Here is a 20,723-nt window from a genome sequence, read left to right as displayed (position 1 = left end):
CCTCTCCGCCTGCACCCCATCTTGACTCCAGCCCCGCCCCCCCGAGCGGGACGGGACGGGACGGGACGGGACGAGGTAGGACTGGACGGCAGCCGGGCCAACGGCCGCCCGCCGCCGGGCCTTCTGCAGCCGCTGCGCCCGCCGATTGGCCGAGGCGGGAGGGAAGGAGGGAGGGAGCGGAGGGCGGCGAGGCTAGAGGGGGCCCGGGCTCGGGCGGGATCGGCCCCCGCAGCACCCCTCCGCATCTCCCGCCCGGGTTCCAACAGAGACGCCATGGCGGAGAAGCCGGAAGACTTGAACCTGCCCAACGCCGTCATCACCAGGATCATCAAGGAGGCGGTGAGCAACCCGGCCTGGCCGCCAACGAGGCCGCCCTCCCTCCCTCCCTCCCTCGCGGGCTCCTTCGTTCGATCGGATTTGTTATTATTATCACTGACAGTATTTGTTAAGTGCTTACTATGTGCTAAGCGCAGGGGTAGGTACAAGGTAGGCAGGGTTGTCCCACGTGGGCCTCTCGGCCTCACTTTACAGAGGAGGGAACTGAGGCCCAGTGCCGCGACGTGCCCCAGGTCACACAGCAGACAAGTGGCCGAGCTGGGACTAGAACCCAGGACCGTCGGTCTCCCGGGCCCGTGCTCTGTGGGCTTACTGTGTGCGAAGCACTGGACTGAACGCTTGGGAGAGTAGATTACCACAACAGACAGACCCATTCCCGGCCCACAACGAGCGCCCAGGCTGGGGTTTCAGTCTGGAAGCTATTGTTTCCCCTGAGCCGCCTGAGCCGGACTTCCAAACCTCTTCACCCGCCACGCGGGAAGGATCCAAAATCGGGTCCGGCATAACAATGATAATGGATTAGTTTCTATGTACCGCAGCGCTTAGAACAGTGTCTGGCACACAGTCCGTGCTTACCAAATACCATCGTTATTTGTTTAAAAACGGCAGCTGCGGGTGCTTGTCAGCTGTGTGACTTTGGGCAAGTCACCTAACTTCTCTGGGCCTCAGTTTCCTCGACTGTAAAATGGGAATTAAGTCTGAGCCCCCATGTGGGACAACCCCAGCGCTTAGAACAGTGCTTGGCACATAGTAAGCATTTGAATGCCGCTCTTATTATTATGATGTAGGGATAATAATAAGCAAATTGTGACCGGATCTAACTCCCACCTGTATATTCTTTCCCAACTTGTAATAGAGTGCCCTGCACATAGTAAGTACTTAATACTCTTACTACTATCAGGTTGAACATGGTCCCTGACTTACATGGAGCTCCCAGTCTAAAGGGGGCGAACAGGTACCATATCCCCATTCTTAAAGATGAGGAAACTGAGCCATGGGAAGGTTAAGGGACTTACCCACAGTCATCCAGCAGGCAAGTGGCAGAGTCGGGATTAGTACCCGATCTCCTGACACACACAGATCTATTCCTTGTTTCCTAAATGGCCCAACCCTCAGGCTGTCTCCCCTCCCCCCACCAAAGACCCATCTCTTCTGGGCCCCCTTCCCACCCCTGCATTCCCAGGGACAAGTTGGCACCTCTCTCCCTAAACGAGTTCCCTCCTGTCATCCCCCACAGCTCCCCGACGGCGTCAACATCTCCAAAGAAGCCCGGAGTGCCATCAGTCGGGCAGCCAGTGTGTTCGTGCTCTATGCGACGTCTTGGTGAGAGACCGAGGGGGTGGGAGCGCAGACCCTGGGGAGGTTGGACTGGAGTGAGGCCAGGGTGTGACAAAATACTGTGCAGGAATCCCTTGATTTAAGATGAGCGACACCCGCTGCCTTCTGTAAATCACAAGCTGTTTCCAGGGCCGGCTTAAATCTTCCACTCCCTCCCCTCTGTTCTATATGATAATAATAATGTTGGTATTTGTTAAGCGCTTACTATGTGCAGAGCACTGTTCTAAGCACTGGAGTAGATACAGGGTAATCAGGTTGTCCCACGTAAGGCTCACAGTCTTAATCCCCATTTTACAGATGAGGGAACTGAGGCACAGAGAAGTTAAGTGACTTGCCCACAGACACCCAGCTGCCAAGTGGCGGAGCTGGGATTCGAACCCATGACCTCTGACTCCCAATCCCGTGCTCTTTCCACTGAGCCACGCTGCTTCCTATGATGTCTTTGTGATACTGCACACCCAGCATTTTGAATGTTGCCATGCCAGAACCCACAAAAAACCCTTTTACCCAGAATAGGGCAGTTTTCCCCGGGGACCCCCTCACCCATCACCCCCACCATCCCCCTGCCCCGACACACACACACACAAAGCCATGCCTCCCCCACCCCGACAGGGGAATTGGGTTTTGGCCTTTCCCCTGGCTGACAGGTGCTTTTTAAATTCTGACCATCTCCCCCAACAGTGTGCCTGAGGCAGTCACTTCAATCATTTACAATGTGAAGGGGACCCTTCCTGTTTGAGTTTTACACTATATCACATTAGGCTTTACAACACCAGATTTGCGTATGGCACTAGCTATGGGAGTGTGAGTGGGGGATGCATGGGAGCTGCAGGGAAGTAGGGAAACAAATCTGTGATAGGGTTGGAGGGCTGTGGGTGGATGAACAAGCAAGGTTTAAAGAAGGAGGCAAGGTTAGAGCAGAAGAGGCTGGCCAGGAAGGGAGCAAGCCGATTACCAGAAAGTCACCATGAGCCTTTTACTTCCAGTAAAGTAAAAGTTGGCTATCCTATTTCTGACTCTAAATAATTCCTATAGCTCTCTAGTTGATTGAGTACACAATTCGGTGCAATTTGTTTCAGGAACCATTTGTGTCCTAAGTCTGAAGTTTGCCTATACCTGAGATCAGAGAGGGTGAATCAGCCCATCCCCCTGCCACTCAAAAGGACTGTGAAGAAATCAGTTCTGTCAGTGGTTCAGCCATTTTTTTTTTTTAAAAGGAGTGTTCCTTGGACCCACTGGATCTGTAGTCAAGAATTCCTACAGTAGCTAAAGTTTCCTTGATCTCCTTTAACAATCCCAAATAACACCAACATTCTTTAGACTGCAAACTTGTCTCCAGAAGTTAGACCACCAAGCTGCTTCTGCAGCAATCAGCACTTTCCAGTCAATCACTCATTTGTATTTGCTGAGAACTTACTGTGTGCAGAACACTGTACTAAGTGAGTGAGTATAATACAACAGAGTTAGTAAACACATTCCCTACTTACAGCAAGCAGGCATTGCCTCTGTTGCTGAAGCATGGTTTGCTAAGGCTCTGATTGCTCTTTTCTCCTTATCAAGTGCAAACAATTTTGCAATGAAAGGGAAACGGAAGACCCTAAATGCAGGTGATGTGCTCTCAGCCATGGAAGAAATGGAGTTCCAGCGGTTTATGTCTCCTTTGAAAGAAGCTCTAGAAGGTAACTGTCCCAATATTTTCCTCAGCAATTTTTGCAAAGTAATTCTTGATTACTTTACCCCGACTTAAGGTTATCTGTGTAGAAAGTCATCTTGCAAGGCACTGAAATATAGAATTGAGAACTAGATGTGACTTGTAATCAGGAGGCTGAAGTTCAGGTAGCTCCGTCACTGGTCCACTGTGTGACTCTAGACAAAGTCATTTCATTCCACCTTCTGTTAAAATCTCCCTCAGTAGAATAGAATTTATGTGCTCGTATCACCTCTTTTGTTCCACTGTGACTTTAAAAGGAAGGAAGAACTGATGGTTAGGTTGTGATCTGAGATCCCAAGGTAGAAGATGAGGCATCAAATTTTATGCTATTTTGTCATGCTACCATGACCCCAAGCAGGAGTAAATGTGGCACCACTTTGTTCCCCACCCTAGCTGGCTCAGAAAACAGCTGATGCCTGGGAAACAGTAAAGGACCCCAGTAGTGGCTCTGAGCCCCATCTCTTGGGAGGAAGAGAAGGAAAGCAGTGTTTTGCATACAGGAGGTACCCAACAAAGATTCTGTGGAAATTAAAAATGAGAAAGGAAGGGGGAGTGGGAGAGGCACAAAGTGTGGAAGGAGGGGGACAAGGGGGAGGATCAAGAGGAACTATATATAAAACTTAAGAGTAAGGGAAAGGGCCACATTTTTTATTTACTTTTTTGTTAATGGTATTGCTAAGCGCTTACTATGTGCCTGGTCCTGTTTTAAGCACTGGGGTAGATACAGAGTAATCAGGTTGGACAAAGACCATGTCCTATATGGGGCTCATAGTCTCCCCATTTTACAGATGAGGGAATGGAGGCACAGAGAAGTGAAGTGAATTGACCAAGGTGACACAGCAGACAAGTGGCAGAGTGGGGATTAGAACCCAGGCCCTTCTGACTTCCAGACCCATGTTTCCACTAGGCCACGCTGCTTCCCCTAAGCCTCTTGGAACTATTGGACTAAAATGGTTTGCGCCTATTAGAGATATTTAGTAAACCACCTTTATTCAGATATCATTTCACATTAGGGAAATGTTACTGAGAGTTCAAAGGAGCCCAAATGTCCTCAGGTTTCTGAGCAGTAAACGGTTGAAGTTGGAGGGCTGTTCAGTGCCGCTGCCGCTGCAACAGAGTGAAGAGCCACTGAAAACCCACCACCTTTAGGATGCCTGCCCAGATTGTCCCACTCTCCTCCCCCTAAAATCATGGCCATTCCACCCACTCTAGTCATTTCAACATTTAGGAAAAACAAGAAATCTGGTGTGGGCAGGAGGAGGAGGAATGGTGGGGGAAGAGATCTTGTGGTAGACACCCCAAGACTTGGGTTTTTCACTAGCCTTCCACACTGTCCCTGTCAAATCCAGGGGACTGTCCTGTATCCTAATCCTCTTTGATCTCTGCTGTCTTTGATACGGTGGGCCGTTCCTTTCTCCTGTAAACACTTTGTAAGCTTGGTTTTACTGTCACAGATCTCCTCGTTCTCCTATTACCACTCTGGCTGATCCTTCTTGGGCTCTTCCACCAACTCTTCTTCTGCCTCACATCTCCCACCTAAGGGTATCTTCTTCTAACATTATGCTCACTCCCTTGGGAAGCTCATCTACTTATGGCTTCCACTTCTGCCTCTGTGTGGATGACTCCCAGACGTGTCCCCTTCTATGCAATCCCACTTTTTTTTCTGCCTCCAGGACTTCATTATATGGGTCTCCTGCCATCACATCAAGCTCAACATGTCCAAAATTGAACTCATCTTTCCTCTCCTCTGCCTGATTCTCAAAAAACTTCATTGTTACCCACGTCTCTTCATGTTAAGCAGAAACTCCCAGTCATTGGCTTCATATCACTTAATCAGCTTTCTCCCTCCTATTTTAGCGACTCTCTTTTCCTACAACACCCCAATTTGCACTCTTCATTCCCCTCAAGCTAACCTACTCTCACTGTGCATCACTGTTGTCTCTACCGACTTCTTGCGCAGAGCCTTCCTCAGATTCAAATCCACCAAATGACAGCTCTCCCCATCTTCAAAGCCCTTCTCATTGCCTCCAGGAAGCCTTCCCTGATGAATTTCTTATTCCTAGGTTATATCCCCTAACTACCACTTCAGCACTTTGGCTCCAACTGTGAACTTGTCTACTCACACAACCACCTGTGGCACTTCTGTAGCACAACTGTAAACAGTAACTCACAGATGTAACCTTCAACATTTTCCTCAGGTCTGTAAATTATTTTAGTCTATCTCTCCCCTAGATTGTAAGCTTCTTCAGGGCAGGGATCATGTGTGCTGGCTATTGTGTGCCCCCAAGCACTTAATGCAGTGGCTCTGCAGACAGGCGCTCCAAAAAATCAATCAGTTGCTTGTAGCTTTTATTAGTTGGTCATCTCCAACTGCCTCTCACGCACCTCCAGCTTCCTGTCCTCCCTCCTCCCACCAGCGTCTGATGGACCCTTAGGTTAATTAAGTAAATGCTCCTGGAACCAAGGGCCACAGTTTGTTCCCTTTTATACTCCCACTTTGTCTAGCGTATAATCCTGCACAGGTAGGAACTTCATAAATATTGTGGCACTTGGTAACATCATGCTAGATCCATTCCCTCCTTCCAGTAATCTCCTCATTCCTCCTTCAGCGTACCGGCGAGAGCAGAAAGGTAAAAAGGAAGCTTCTGAGCAAAAGAAGAAGGACAAGGACAAAAAGTTGGACTCCGAAGAACAAGACAAGAACCGGGAGGAGGACAACGATGAGGATGATGAGAGAATGGAGGAAGAAGAACAGAATGATGATGATGAAGTAGACAATTGACCTGGATAGGGAAAAGGGTAGTAGACAGCTTGTGGTCAGCTTCTACTCTCCCTCCATTGCTCATTGCCCCTGGGCTATGATTGTTCTGGTACTGGACAGCATGAGAAACCCCAGAAGAACTCTTTGAAATTGCCCCAGCACCAGAACACCCACCCCACTGCCCCTCCTACCCCCTGGTTGGGGACCCCTTAAGCCCTGATTTGCATAACCCAGTGATTCTCTTTGACTCTCTGGATTCTGACCTGCTACTAAAATTGCCTAGCCCAATCTTTCCAGTTTGGCAGGAATATATATAGCCATCCCATCTATCCTATTTCCCTCCTGTGTCACCTGAGTCACCCAAGCCTCTGAAAGAAATGCTGGCTCTATGCAGGGAGCGCTTATGAAAGAAAGGGCCTGGAGAACTGGATTCAGGTCACCAGATAGGTTTGGGGGAAGAATGAGGTTCTCTTGGCTGTTGCCTGGACTCATTTAAAAATCTCTCAGCAAAGCCCTGCTTTTTGTTCTTGCAGTTCTCTTCTAGATTTTTAGGGTTGAGGATTCCATTGCTGGTTGGCATAGTCATCTTTCCCAGCCCATACTTTCCCACTTTGCACCCCTTTTCCATTTACTCTGCTGCCCAAGGGTCAAATGTTAAATGGTCATCCTAACATCAAAAAGTAATTTTAGTGTTCGATTCCTTTTCCCCTTCTGCCTCCTTTTCAGAGTGTGTGTAGCACCATTTGTGTGCTTCTAATGTAAGGCTTGGAAACAGACCCAAGCTTTCCATACTATACAATAGGACCTGGCGTCCCCATCTTCTGCTTCCTACCTTCCCTTATTGAGTAAACTCTCCGTTCATTTTTTCCTTGGTACACTTCCCAGGCTAATGGGTAAGAGAAACTCGTGCTCCTACCCCAGATCGTCTCATCTGTCTAGGCTCACCCTTGTAAAGGGGAGGCTCAGCAAGCCACATTGGAGGCCGTATTCGTAACTGCACCCAGAAGCCTTTTTACCCAGATGATTGTGTGAGTAGGGCGGTCCTGCTCAAGGGCCAGAAACCACATCCCAGAGATTCCTAGACAGATATGCTCTTTAAGTGTGAACCAGGGCACACGGGCAGATGTGCAGTCATGCTGGATGTGGTAGTAGTAATATTTATTAAATGCTTACTCCTTGCAGAGCACCATGCTAAGTTCTTGGAAAAAAAAATACGCAGGTGGGAAGTAAACGTAGTCCCTGCCCCTCGAGGGGTGTCAGAGGGCTTGTGCACAGAAGGGGAGCAATTGTCTCACCTATCTCCATCCTATCTCCTAGAACTCATTTCTTCCTCTAGGCCCCCAGTGCCCTCACTTTCTATTAAGAAATTACACTGTTTCCTTTGTTTCCCAAGACTCATCCTGTTTAGTCCCGGAAAGCCAGAGTTTATCCAGTAGTTTGATTCCACTCATGCCTTTGAAAACACAGCATGGAAAACCACCACAACTTAAGCCAAATTTGATGGTGTTCGGGGAATCTCATTTCCCAGAGTAAGTTCCCTTCCTCTTGCTGCTTTGTAAAGTTTCTGGGATGTAAATCTTTGGTTGCTTTTGACTTTCCATACAATTATCCCCGAGCAGTGTTCATATCAGTTTTGGAGTTATTCCCAGAAGACCACAGCTAGACTGTTGCTTTGTTTAGGAAAGAGACTCACAGTTGTAAATACATTCCAGTTCCCATGTGCCACTTGTAAAACTAGGTAGGAACCTGGGACTAAAAATGCCTGGATCCTAATTCCAGCTGCAGTAGATATTCCTGCCCAGTCTCCTGTATTTCCTGAGTTGCCTTTTCCCCTCTGGCAAGAGTATAGTAAAGAGATATAAAGTTTTGGCATAATGTTCACTTATTCTCCAATGGTAAGATGGAAGAATCTCATTTTTACCCTATGTTCTGATGATAGTAATTTGTTTTTTTTATATAAATAAAAATCTAATAAAAACTTAACATTTGCCCTAAATTGTATGCTCCTAATGACTAATTGCAGAGAAATGCTGAAAAACAAAAAATACGTCACTAGCCTAAGCCCATCTTGCCTTTGGCCTTTAGTTGAGTCGTGTTCTTTGGGAATGAATTACAATAAAAAGTATTTTACTGTAGAAGAAGTGCAGCCAAATATAGGTGCTTTTAAAAGTCAGAAATTCAGGAGCCCCAGTCCCAGTTTCTCAACAAGAGTTGTAGGGGGTTGGGGGAACCCTCAGAGGAGTTTTGACTATGGGCAGCTCTCTTTGCTTCCCAGTCCTGAAAACTTTTTTTTTTTTTCATAGCTGGCACTGAACCTGTATATTCTGTAGTGGTAAGGAAATTTCAGAACTCTGGCTTTGGGGTGGTGAACCAGGAAGAGACCCTTGTAGTAGAGCATGTTTGGGGAGTGGAGGCCCACAAAGCATATGTTCTCTGGGAACACCCAGAAACCACAGGCCTTGGTTTCCAAAGAGCCCAGCAACAGCCATCCTTACTGCAAATAGCACCGCTCAGATTTTTGCCACTCCTCAGCCAGAAGTTGCTGCTCCAATATGAGAAAGCTTTCCATAGACTATATTTGTTTTCCTTTTTTTCTTTTTTAAAGTGCTTACTATGTGCCAGGCACTGTACTCAGCACTGGGGCAGATACAAGGTAATCAGTTTGGACACAGTCCCTATCCCACAATCTTAACCCCCATTTTATAGATGAGGTAACCATTTCATTTCATTTATTGCTTTGATTTATAAAAAGAAATTCAAAATGCATGTTTCATATAAGGGCTGGTCCCTCTCCAGGGCTGATTCTCTTACCAAGGAAGATCCTTGAGAACCGCAAAAAGAGTTAGAAGAAGAAGAAATAGCTCAGCATGGGGTGGGGGGGATTGCAAGGTGAAAACAAGTTATACCATATTCCTTATTTGGCAAAAGACAAATAAAATGTTTTGATATATCAGGAACAACAGCCTATTGGTCTTTAGTAGCAGAAGGAAAAATGGCAGTTGACAATTATCCTCTACACAAACCTCTGTGGGCAGGGATCATGACTGTTAACTGTTGTATTGTGCTCTCTCAAGCATTTATTACAGTACTCAGCACCCAGTAAGCACTCAATAAATATCACTGATCAATCATCCCAATAAGGCAGTGCTTTCGTGAAGCTATTTTTCACCTCAGTTGTATGTGAGCCTTTGGTACTGACATCCCTTCCCCCCTCAAAATGGCCTGTGAACTGAATGGGCAAGAAATTAAATACTTGAAATCCTGAAATATTTCAAACAAGCTGGAGCAGGGGGAAAGCTAGAGGGATTATATAAATAGGCAGGTGTATTCAAATCTGTCAGCCAGTAACCTCAGTTACTCAAGGAATTGACTCAGGGTCTTACAACATTTTTGAAAATTTATGGAGAACTGGTGAGGTGCCTGAACAGTCAAGATGGATGAGACTTGTATATTAAATGGAGAAGGCAGTGCTCCCTCACTAGACTGTAAACCCCTTTAGGGGAAGAATCATGTCTACCAACTCTTTTATATGTCCCTCTTCCAAGCACTTAGTACAGTGCTCTGCACACAGTAAGTGCTCAGTAATTACCACCGCTGGATTGACTGGCTGGCTCTTGTATGCCTTGATGATAAACGTATGCTAATCTATCTGTGGTACTTATTGAGCACCCACTGAATGCTAAGAGAGTACAACAGTTGTAAAACATTACCCGACTTCAAGGAGTTTACAATTAAAGGGGAAGATGAATGGTACTTAGAGGTATCAATTGATAGTATTTATTGAGCATGTACTGTGTGCTGAGCACTGTACTAAGCCTGGGGAAAGTACACTAGAAATAATAGAAATGATCTCTGCCCTCAGGGTAGAGGAAGGATAAGACAGAAAGCAGTACAAGCATCAGGATGAAACAACTAAACAAGTAATTGAATATTCAGATAAGCATACAAATAAGAAATAAGCATGGCCCCTGGAAAAGATCAAGGGACCGGGAATCAGAAGACCTACTCTAATCCTAGCTTTGAACTATGATCTTGGGCAAGTCGATTTCTCTAGGCCTCAGTGTCCTCATTTGTAAAATGGGGATTAAAGACCTGTTCTCCCTCTTGGACTGAGTCTCATGTGAGATAGGGACTGTCCCTGATTGTTCCTACCCTATGCTTAGCAAAAATGTGTGTCCCATAGTAAGTGTTTAACAAATACTATTATTATTATTATTTGCAAACGTTCATGCGGAGTCTCCGGGGCTCTATATATGTAATGGAGAGCCCCAGAGACTTAGCATGAAAATATAACCTATCTAGGAAAAAAAAAATGATTCCATGGGACAGTATTGGAAAAGGATATGCAGGACTTTGTGAAGAACACGTTCTGTCAAATGAATAAAGTATTCTATGACAAGGTAGTGGATTAGAGATCTTTGATGCAAGAAACAGATTATAATAATCTTGTTTTTAGTACTGAGATTGTTTAACATAAAGTGAAGACAGTTAAAATATGAGTGAGTAATAGTTACTTAGTTTTTCCACCCCTTCAAAAAGCTCTCCACGCCCACTTTGGGCAGTGAGAGGTTCAGACTTAGCAGCCTCCATCCAAGGAAAACGTGAGGTAGAGGGAAAGCCAAGAAATGGGTAAAGTGGAAGTTGAACTCCATGGGAGGGTAATTGAAAACTTTGCAAAACCGTGTCACCATTAGAATGAGTTAATCTCCTTTTCTGAAGGTCTTAAAAGAAAGATAAATTATTCTGTAAGATAATTTAAGTATGTTTTGCCTGAGGAAGAGATGACTAGATCCTTAGCCAATAGGATCTACTGGGCACCCACATGCATATCCAACTCTACGGAGTACTGTAAAGAAACCCAATGTCTGTTCTCTGGAAACTTCCAATCTTAAAACAGATACCAAAGCAGACAACTTGCAGAAGGATGTTTAAACTATAAGCAATCATGAGATGGTGCAACAAGCTGGAGAAGAAAGCAATAATTCAAGATTTGTGAATCTTGAACCCAGCTGGGAAGGAAAGCACTCCAGACAGGAGCTTTGCAAAAGGAGAATGACTTTGAAGAAGAAAACTGAGTGGGAAGGTCATGCCAGCAGTAGGGAACAAGGGTCGGGGAGAGTGGCATGGGAGAATGGTATAAAGGAAGTGGCAAGAAGGATGCTATGAGGTATCAACCTTTTCTTAGGCCTGGTGCACTGTTCACACTGGCAGGTGAGCTGCTGCGGCAGAAGAGTTTGGACGCTGGAGAATAGGAGCCCTCCCCCAGGTATGGATGTCTAATAGAGATCAAGTTGGACCATGGTTTCAGCATGAGGAGTCAGAGGCCCTGGGTTCTAATCCTGCATTTGCCACTTTGCTGCATCACCTTGGACTTCCAGTTCCCATGTGCCACTTGTAAAACTAGGTACTTGTGCTCTGTGCCTCAGGTCCCTCATCTGCTAAATGGGGATTTAACACTTGTTCTTCCTCCTACTTGGACTGTGAGGCCCATGTGGGACCTGATTATCTAGTATCTGCCCCAGTACTTAGTACAGTACTTGACACATAGTAAGCACTTAAATACTACTACCATCATCATCATCATCAAAGAAGCAGCATGGCCTAGTGGATAGAGCACAGGCCTGGGAGTCAGATGGACCTGGGTTCTAATCCTGACTCTGCCACTAGAGTACTGTGTGACCGTGGGCAAATCACTTCACTTCCTTGGAAGTGAAGCCATGCTGGGGAAGCAGCATGGCACAGTGGAAAGAGCCCGAGCTTGGGAGTCAGAGGTCATGGGTTCTAATCCCACCTCTGCCCCTTGTCAGCTGTGTGACTTTGGACAAGTCACTTAATTTCTCTGTGCCTCAGTTACCTTATCTGTAAAATGGGGATTAAGACTGTGAGCCCCTCATGCAGCGTGGCTCAGTGGAAAGAGCACGGGCTTTGGAGTCAGGGCTCATGAGTTCGAATCCCAGCTCTGCCACTTGTCGGCTGTGTGACTGTGGGCAAGTCACTTAACTTCTCTGTGCCTCCGTTCCCTCAACTGTAAAATGGGGATGAAGACTGTGAGCCCCACGTGGGACAACCCGATTCCCCTATGTCTACCCCAGCGCTTAGAACAGTGCTCGGCACATAGTAAGCGCTTAACAAATACCAACATTATTATGGGACAACCTGATTACCCTGTATCTACTCCAGCTCTTAGGACAGTGCTTTGCACATAGTACGTGCTTAACAAATACCATCATTATTATTATTCCCTGTGCCTCAATTACTTCAACTGTAAAATGGGGATTAAGACTGTGAGCTCTATGTGGAACAGGGACTGTGTCCAACCCAATTAACCCTGTATCTACCCCAGTGTTTTAGTACAGTGCCTGGCACATAGCACTTAACAGATACCACAATTATTATTATTATTATTACAAGGAAAAATGGATGCCACAGAGATGGCTCACAGAGCAGACATGAGGACGTACCTTGGAGCTGGGTGTAGATGGAAAATCTCTCTCCTTGTAGTTGGCAGATTCCACTCAGGCCAGAGGGATTGGGTAAGAATAGAAACAGTTTAGGCCACTTGCCCTTCTGAGCTAGCAGTCACTAGAAGCACAAAACATTAAAAAGGAGACATGTGTATGTTGAATACGTTCATGAGGGAAAATACATATCTATTTTAATCAAATCAGGGAACATATGAACTTATTGACAGTAGACATGAATGTGATTGCTCCCCGCCCATCTGCCGCTCTGGATCAGGCCCCGTGGGGGGCAAGATATTTTGGCTGAAAGTGCAGTAGGGGCTTGTTTGCTTTTAGCCCTGCGCCTCATAATCAATCGATCAATCACTCAATTAGTGGTATTTATTGAGCATTTACTATGTGCACAGCACTGCAGTAAACGCTTGGGAGAGCACAATATTTGCAAACGTTCATGCGGAGTCTCCAGGGCTCTATATATGTAATGGAGAGCCTATTCCATTGAATTGATTGATTCTAAATTGATTCTATTTAGTTGCCATTGTTTTTACGAGATGTTCTTCCCCTTGACTCTATTTATTGCCATTGTTCTTGTCTGTCCATCTCCCCCGATTAGACTGTAAGCCCGTCAAACGGCAGGGACTGTCTCTATCTGTTGCCGACTTGTTCATCCCAAGCGCTTAGTACAGTGCTCTGCACATAGTAAGCGCTCAATAAATACTATTGAATGAATGAATGAATGAACAATACAACAGAGTTAGCAGACACGATCCCTGCCCGTTACGAGTTTATAATCTAGTCAATCAATAGTATTTCTTAGCCGTTTACTATGTCCACAGCACTGTACTAAACGCTTGGGAGGGTAAAGTACAACAAAATTAGCAGCTACGTTCCCTGCCCATAACACGCTTACAGTCTAGAGGGACCGCAAGATGGAAAGGGGTCAGTTTTCGCAACCCTTGGAGCCCCGATCCAGGAGTCTGACCCAAAGCTTTCTCCGGGCGGCCCCTCCTTCTCCTTCGGCCGCACCGTGTGCCGCCCCTCCCACCCGGGGCCTCCCGCTGAGGGGCCAGGCCTCCCCCACCCTTTGGGCCCTGGGAGCCCACCAGTTCATTAATAATAAAAATAACGAGAAGCCGCGTGGCTCAGTGGAGAGGGCCTGGGCTTCGGAGTCAGAGGTCATGGGTTCGAATCCCGACTCTGCCACTAGTCAGCTGTGTGACTGCGGGCAAGTCACTTCACTTCTCTGCGCCTGTTACCTCATCTGTAAAATGGGGATTGACTGTGAGCCTCAGGCGGGCAACCCGATGACCCCGTATCTCCCCCAGCGCTTAGAACAGTGCTCTGCACAGAGTAAGCGCTGAACAAATACCAACATCATTATTAGTGTTATTCCTTAAGCGCTTACTAGGTGCCACGCACTCCTCAACCTCTAATGAGGTTGTCTCCCGTGGGGCTCCGGATTCCCCATTCTCCGGATGAGGTCACCGAGGCCCGGAGAGGTGAAGTGGCTGGCCCGGAGTCCCAGAGCTGAGAAACGCGCGCAGCGACCTCTCCTGCGGAGAGGGGGGGAGAGAAGGCCGGCCGGGGAGGGGAAGGGAGGGGAAGGGAGGGGAGGGGAGGGGAGGGGAGGGGAGGGGAGGGGAGGGGAGGGGAGGGGAGGAGAGGGGAGGAGAGGGAAGGGGAGGGGAGGGAAGGAAAGGGGAGGAGGTGGGGCCGGAGCGGGCGGGCTCCGCCCCTTCTGCCCACGTGGGGTGGCCGCGGGCCGGGGACGTCGCGGAGCCGAGCTCAGTTGTCGCAGGAGCCGCCGCCGCCGCCGCCGCAGCAGCGCAGCGCAGCGCAGCGCACAGCACGGCCCGGCTCAGCCCAGGGATCGGCCCGGATCGGCCCGGCCGCGGGTGAGCGAGCGGGGGATGACCCGGGGCTGCGCGGACCCCTCGGCCGCTCCCAGGGTCCCGGGGTCCGGCCGGGCTCCGGCCCCGCCGCCCGCTCGGCCTCGAGTGTCCTTGTGCGGGCCCCGCGGCCGGACTCCGTGCCCTGCGGCGGGGGGTCCCCGCCGGTCCGCGGCTCCCCCCGTCCGGTACCCGCCGTGCGCCCCCCATCTGCTCCCCCGCCGCTCCGGTGGCGCCTTTCTCGGCTGGTGACCCCTGGCAGGGGCGGCGGTAGGGCAGGTTCACCCGGGCTCCCGGGCCGGACTGGGCCGGGGGTCTCCGCCCTGCCAGGGGCGCCACCCCCCCCAGCCCAACCGAGAGGCACGACCCTGTCCCGGGTCACATAGGGAAATGGACAGTCCCGGCCGGACCTTTGGACTCCCCTCCCCGCCCCGCCGTCAGCGGGGCAGGACGTCCGGCCTGGGGTGGGGAACGAGAGGGCCCACCTCTCTCCGCCCCTCGATTGTGACCCAGGTACTGCTTCACCAGGAAGGTTGGTGCTGGTGCCTTCTTATCCCCCAGAGCCTCTTGGCCCAGAGGCTCTGCTGAGTGCCCATCGCTAAGGGGAAAAGGGAAGGAAGCCCAATTCCTCGCGCATATTCCGGAGATTTTTTTATCTACTTTGTGAATTATTCAAGTCTTGCCTTTTTTCTCCCCCTCCCCCGCCCCAACCACCTACATTATCTCTAGGGATGAGCTGGAGAAAAGATAAGCATTTTGCCTCTTATTTGCAGCTGTCTCTGTAGAGGAGGAGGTTGAAGCTTTGGGTCTCCCTTAAGACTGTGAGCCCCACATGGGTTAGGGACTGTGTCTGATCTGATCGCATTGTATCTATCTCTGCGTTTGGTACAGTTCTTGGCACACAGTAAGTGCTTAATATACATACCACTATTTTAAATCGTTGTTATTAATATGATTACTGTGATAAGGGCTGTTATATTGTGTATCCTACTGTGTACTTGATAAAGGCTGCCTTTGGGGGGGTCTTTCTTGGCTTGAAAGGCCGGGGGCTGGGGACAGAAAACAGGGGCACAGCTGGCGGCTGCCTCGTCTTGCCAGCTTGAAGGGCCCACTGAAACGTTGCCTCCCAACACTTGCATCTCGGGAGCCAGCCAGGTTCTCCAAGGCAAACCTTTCGCCCTGTTCCCTTTATGCCTCCTGCTCCCGGGGAAGGGTTGGGATAGGCTAAGGAATCTTATTGGCAGGAGAGTTGCTGGATAGGGAAGTGTGGACTGGAGGCCAAGGCAGCTCCATCTACAGCATTTAACTCCTTCAGCCCTCCATCAGCCCACCGGCTTGCCTCCCTGGCCCCAGGACTTTTGGCCGACAGCTATAAGTCCAGGTTGGAAGATCAACATTGGGTTAGAAGCTGTCATAGCCAGTGTAGGGCTTGGGGAGGCAGCATGGACGTGTGCCGGGAAAAGTGATGGTCTTCACAGAGTGTGTGGTGGCAGCCAGGGAGGTGGGCCGGGCATGTGTAGGTGCTGTGAGTGTGGATGGGTGTGGCTGTTATTTGGGACCTGATGTTTCTGGGGATAAAAGAAACCACATAAGCCATTGAGCAGGCTCCTCCGGGGCCTGGGGTTTCAGATAAGGTCTCCCTGGGGTTGGCTGTGAGCTGGAAATTGCCCGCCCTGAGGCACCTCCCTGGCTTAGAGCCAGAGCTCACCCAGTCCCATTTCTCCTGAAGAGAGTGGCAAGAGTGAGAATGGGTGTGTGGGGAAGCAACACTTGCCCCACTAATCACTACTGTCCTCCTGGCACGCTCAACTTTTGCCAAGGGGGCCAAGGAGGGGCTGGGAAACTGGGGCGCTAAATCCCTACGGTTACCATGGGGACTCTTCTTCCTCAGGAACCTTGCTGAGCTCCCACCCCTGCCATGCAGCCCGAGTCCATGCTTCACAGCGGTTACTTCCACCCGCTGCTGCGCAGCTGGCAGGCAGCTGCCACCACCTTTGATGCCTCCAACCTCATCTACCCTGTCTTCGTCACGTGAGTTCCCTAAGAGGACCTGAACCTCAGCCCATTGACATCTCCATGTTGATGCTGGGCTTTCTCTGTCATTCCCACCCACTGCCACCATCCAGGGAAATCCTGTGTTAGTTCTCTGCCAATCTCTGGCATGGTGCCACCTCGCCTCAGGCATAGGTTTGGACCCATGGGCACACTGAACTCTCAGCGTCTTCCTTCCCCATTCCCTGTGCCAGACTCTCTGTCACCCTTTCCTTTAGCCTTGGAGGTGGTTCTTTCCAAGGCCTTATCCCCAGTACCTCCTGAGCTTTGTGATTCCCAGATCTTTCCTCTCTCCTTCCTGCAGTGACAGCCCTGATGCCGTGCAACCGATCGCCAGCCTCCCTGGAGTGGCCAGGTACGTCAAATTGTGGAAAGGAGGCGGGGAGGGTCATGGATTTCCAGGAGAGAAGCCAATTGGGCTTTCCAACCCAGCGTGCCTACCTGGGAGCCTGGAGATCAGTCTCCCTGGAAGCCTGCCCCCTGAATCTGCTCCTGGAGCAGAAAGTCCCTTCCCTTCTAGACTCTAGGGCCCCAGGAATCAGGCTTAGCATCAGTCTGAGCCGGTGGGATAAAGCTTTGGGCAGGAGAGGGAGGGAACCCGATTGACTGTGGCCTGCCTGTCTGAACCACCGACCCATTCCCTCCCCAGGTATGGGGTGAAAAAGCTGGAAGAGATGCTGCGGCCCCTGGTGGCCCAGGGCTTGAGGTGCGTCTTGATCTTTGGGGTCCCTACCAAGGTCACCAAGGTGAGGAGCGCTATCTGGGAGGGTCAGATGCCTGGGCGGGATCAATGCTGGGGTGTCGGGAGGGGTCCAAGGGGAGAGTGCTCTCCAGGGTGGAGAGGAGGTGGTTGCTGTGATAGGGAAGGGTTAAGGAGGTGTTGTGGGGAGTGACTTCCCAGAGGTGCAATCCTGTCTGGGAATTGTTTTGGGGAAGACCAGTGACAGATGCCCATCCCCTTGTACCCGTGCAGGATGAGCGGGGTTCAGCAGCAGACGCAGAGGACACCCCAGCTATCCAGGCCATCCGGACCCTGCGGGCAGCCTTCCCTGAGCTGTTGGTGGCCTGTGACGTATGCTTGTGCCCCTACACCTCCCATGGTCATTGTGGTGAGACTCCTTTTGTCTTTTCCACCCAAGCTTCTTGGCCCTCACCCCTTTCCTTGGCTTCATCCCTTCTGCCCCTCACCCCATCTCCCACCCCCCTTCCCTTGGGGGATTGTCTCTGTCACTGATGCCATCCCTGGAGATTGGGGGCAAGACCCGCTGGGAGCTTTGAAGTCTGTGCCATCTAGTGGGGCATGAGGAAGAGAAGGGGCGGCCAGGATGCCCACTGACCTGAGATGCTGTCCCTGCAGGGCTCTTGAGGAAGGACGGCTCCATCCGCGCTGAAGACAGCAGCCGGCGGCTGGCAGAGGTGGCACTGGCTTATGCCAAGGCAGGTGAGCCAGGGGCTGAGGGAGGAAGGGAATGGATTCCTGGGTCTCGAGACATGGTGGGGGGTTGGGGGGGGGTGAGTTCAGGACAGTTTCATTTCCTGCTTTCAGGCTGCCAGGTGGTTGCTCCATCAGATATGATGGATGGGCGCATTGCTGCTATCAAGGAGGCTCTGATTGCCAATGGGCTTGGCAACCAGGTAAGGGGGTCCAAGCAGTGCCATTTCGGAGGACTGGGGGTGACTAGAAAATGCCAGGACCCTTGCCCTGAGTCCAGGACTTGGCCACGGAGCCTCCCAGCTCTGTCCAAGGCTAGTGGGGGCTGGGTCCCTTGGGAAGAACTGAGGGTAGAGGGCTTTACCAAGGGCCAATTTGAAGGTATCTGTCTCTCCCAGGTGTCTGTGCTGAGCTACAGTGCCAAATTCGCCTCCTGCTTCTATGGCCCCTTCAGGTATATGGAGCAGATCTTGGAGAGAGGGAGGCCATCCTTGGGGAAGGAGTGGGAGGCGGGAGAGGTGGTCCCGGCGCTCTTGGTGCGGGTGAAGCCTTAGCCTGGGCATCCCATTCAGCACACTCTAACCCCCTGGCTGGCCTCTGCCTTGCAGGGATGCAGCCCAATCCAGCCCAGCTTTTGGAGACAGACGCTGCTACCAGCTGCCCCCAGGAGCCCGCGGTCTGGCCCTGCGAGCTGTTGTAAGTGAACCCATCCTAGTTACTCTAGTCATTCTGCCTGCCTTCCCCACTTCTCCCCTTTCCCCCTACCAGGTCATTTTCCCACGTCCATCTCCTCCCCCATCTCCTCCCTCTCCTCAAACCTTGACCTCCACCCCCTTTTTCCGCCATTCCCAAGGGACTAGTTGGGGTATGAGCCCTGAGCCCACATCCTCCCTGCCTTGCCCCCCAGGACCGGGATGTGCGGGAGGGGGCAGATTTGCTGATGGTGAAGCCTGGGATGCCCTACCTGGACATCGTGCGGGAGGTGAAGGATAAGGTGAGATGGGCCCCTGACTGGGGTGCGATGTGGATGGATCCTGGGAGCTTGGTGGAGGAACCTCAGGGTTCAATGAATACAGCTGAGTTTCGGGTCTCCTCCCCTCCTCTTCTCCGGCTCATGCTGCTGCTTCCACTCCCCAGCACCCTGCGCTCCCATTAGCTGTGTATCACGTGTCCGGGGAGTTTGCCATGCTGTGGCACGGTGCCCAGGCCAAGGCCTTTGACCTCAAGGCTGCAGTCATGGAGGCCATGACATCTTTCCGCAGAGCAGGTGAGTGGAGCTGGGGGTGGCGCCTGGGTTGGAGAGCAGTCAGGAAAACTGGCTGCCATCCCCGCTCCCCAGATGGGAACTATGAAGCACAGGGAGGCTGGGCCCTATGTCCTGTGCCCCTGGACCTCTGCTGGGTTGAGTTCCCTCCCATGCCCCCAACCCCACCGGAGCCTCAGCTGCAAGATGGAGGGAAAAGGCTCTAACGCATCTGGAAACAAACCCAGAGCGAGTATGGGGCAGGAGACCGGGGCCAGACCCTCTTCCACTTTGACCAGGATCCGCCTTGCTCCCCAAGATCTGTAGTGGGTGACGGAAGTCCCCCGAGTGGACTTTTGATTGGCTGCAGCACCCGATGGTCCGGAATGGCTGAGTTCTAACCATCGCACCACCCACCACCTCTCTAGGGGCTGTCAGCAGGCAGGACTGGGAGCCGGGTGAATCGGTCCTCGGCCGCCCTGACCTCCCTTCCTTTCTTGCTCTCCTGTCCTAGGTGCCGATATCATCATCACCTACTACACGCCCCAGCTCCTGCACTGGCTCAAGGAGGCGTGATGGACAGGAAGTGCAAGAAGTAGAACTTTAATTTTTAAAAATCTGGGGGGCCTTAAAGATAGGAGAACCAAAGTAAACGCTGCTAGTGAAACTGTGCCCCTATGCCCCACCCTGTGCCTCGTGCCCCGTGCCTGCTCTCAGCGGTGGGGAGTCGGTTCCACTGGCCCAGCATGGCTGGCCTTCGGCGACCCCCTTCAGGGCAGCTCGGGCCCTGGAGGGGGGGAAGAAAGGGTCAGGCCAGGAGCTGGAGGGAGGGGTGAACGGCCCTGCCAGCACTGGGCTTCGTCCTGCTTGCTCTGCGTGACTGTGGGGGAATGACGTCTTCTCGCCTGCCCCTGCTCCACCCCTGCCCGATGTCTGGGCTGGGAACTGGGTGAAGCTAGAACCCCTTGTCTGCCTGGGCCAGGGATTCCCCTGCCTCAAGGGCACTAGTTTCAGCCCTAAGTGCATCATACTTTGGGGAGCTGGGAGGAGCTGCTGAAACCTTCTTCTTCCCTTCCTCCCTCCCCAGCAGAAGCGGCGGGATCTCCTGCCAGTCCATTGAGGTTGGGAGGGTGCCCCTGGGGCCTGAGGCCCATGCAGCTACCCAGCTTCGCCCAGGTGGGGCCTTCCAGAAGGATTGGTTGGTAAGGAGGGAAAGAAGTTCCAGAGACTTCCTTTAGGAATTGGAGGGAAGCCAGAGGCCGAGCAAACGTGACCCTGGCACGCGGGGCTGTTTGCGGCTCAAGTGCCAAGGTCAGAGGCCTGTTAGCTCCTTTGTGGTGTGAAAGGTGGGTGGGTCTGTGGCTGGCCAATAGGCTGGGTCTGGGAGTCACCTGCCTGGCTGTACTGTTTATAGTGCTAAAAGAGACTAGTCAGCCTGATTTATTCAGGGCCTGAGGGATGGGGTTTATCTGGAGAGCCGGAGTAAGATGTTGCTCACCT

General features: G+C 51.0%; 2 protein-coding genes across 2 annotated transcripts; both read left to right on the top strand.

Annotated features, from left to right (window-relative positions):
* Positions 1–211: 211 nt before the first annotated feature.
* Positions 212–8,142, top strand: POLE3 (DNA polymerase epsilon 3, accessory subunit). The gene is made up of 4 exons (XM_029063305.2): positions 212–339; positions 1,574–1,659; positions 3,235–3,353; positions 5,995–8,142. The coding sequence occupies exons 1-4, from the start codon at positions 274–276 to the stop codon at positions 6,165–6,167; spliced, it is 444 nt and encodes a 147-aa protein (XP_028919138.1). The 5' UTR covers positions 212–273; the 3' UTR covers positions 6,168–8,142.
* A 6,254-nt stretch (positions 8,143–14,396) lies between these two features.
* ALAD (aminolevulinate dehydratase) lies at positions 14,397–19,908 on the top strand. Its single transcript, XM_029063299.2, has 12 exons — positions 14,397–14,502; positions 16,388–16,527; positions 16,853–16,903; positions 17,198–17,294; positions 17,522–17,657; positions 17,906–17,989; positions 18,095–18,183; positions 18,379–18,434; positions 18,589–18,676; positions 18,888–18,974; positions 19,118–19,247; positions 19,738–19,908. Exons 2-12 carry the CDS (start codon positions 16,415–16,417, stop codon positions 19,797–19,799), a joined length of 993 nt encoding a protein of 330 aa, XP_028919132.1. The 5' UTR covers positions 14,397–14,502; positions 16,388–16,414; the 3' UTR covers positions 19,800–19,908.
* The last annotated feature ends 815 nt before the right edge of the window (positions 19,909–20,723 follow it).

The sequence above is a fragment of the Ornithorhynchus anatinus genome, chromosome 4 (genome assembly GCF_004115215.2).
Source record: "Ornithorhynchus anatinus isolate Pmale09 chromosome 4, mOrnAna1.pri.v4, whole genome shotgun sequence".
NCBI lineage: Eukaryota > Metazoa > Chordata > Mammalia > Monotremata > Ornithorhynchidae > Ornithorhynchus > Ornithorhynchus anatinus.
This window is presented reverse-complemented; position numbering and strand designations above follow the sequence as displayed.

Coding starts and splice junctions, on each gene's coding strand:
- POLE3 (XM_029063305.2), top strand. CDS start 274: ATGGCGGAGAAGCCGGAAGACTTGAACCTGCCCAACGCCGTCATCACC. Junction 340..1,573: donor CCAGGATCATCAAGGAGGCG/GTGAGCAACCCG, acceptor CATCCCCCACAG/CTCCCCGACGGCGTCAACAT. Junction 3,354..5,994: donor TTTGAAAGAAGCTCTAGAAG/GTAACTGTCCCA, acceptor TTCCTCCTTCAG/CGTACCGGCGAGAGCAGAAA.
- ALAD (XM_029063299.2), top strand. CDS start 16,415: ATGCAGCCCGAGTCCATGCTTCACAGCGGTTACTTCCACCCGCTGCTG. Junction 16,528..16,852: donor ATCTACCCTGTCTTCGTCAC/GTGAGTTCCCTA, acceptor TCCTTCCTGCAG/TGACAGCCCTGATGCCGTGC. Junction 18,677..18,887: donor GTCTGGCCCTGCGAGCTGTT/GTAAGTGAACCC, acceptor CTTGCCCCCCAG/GACCGGGATGTGCGGGAGGG.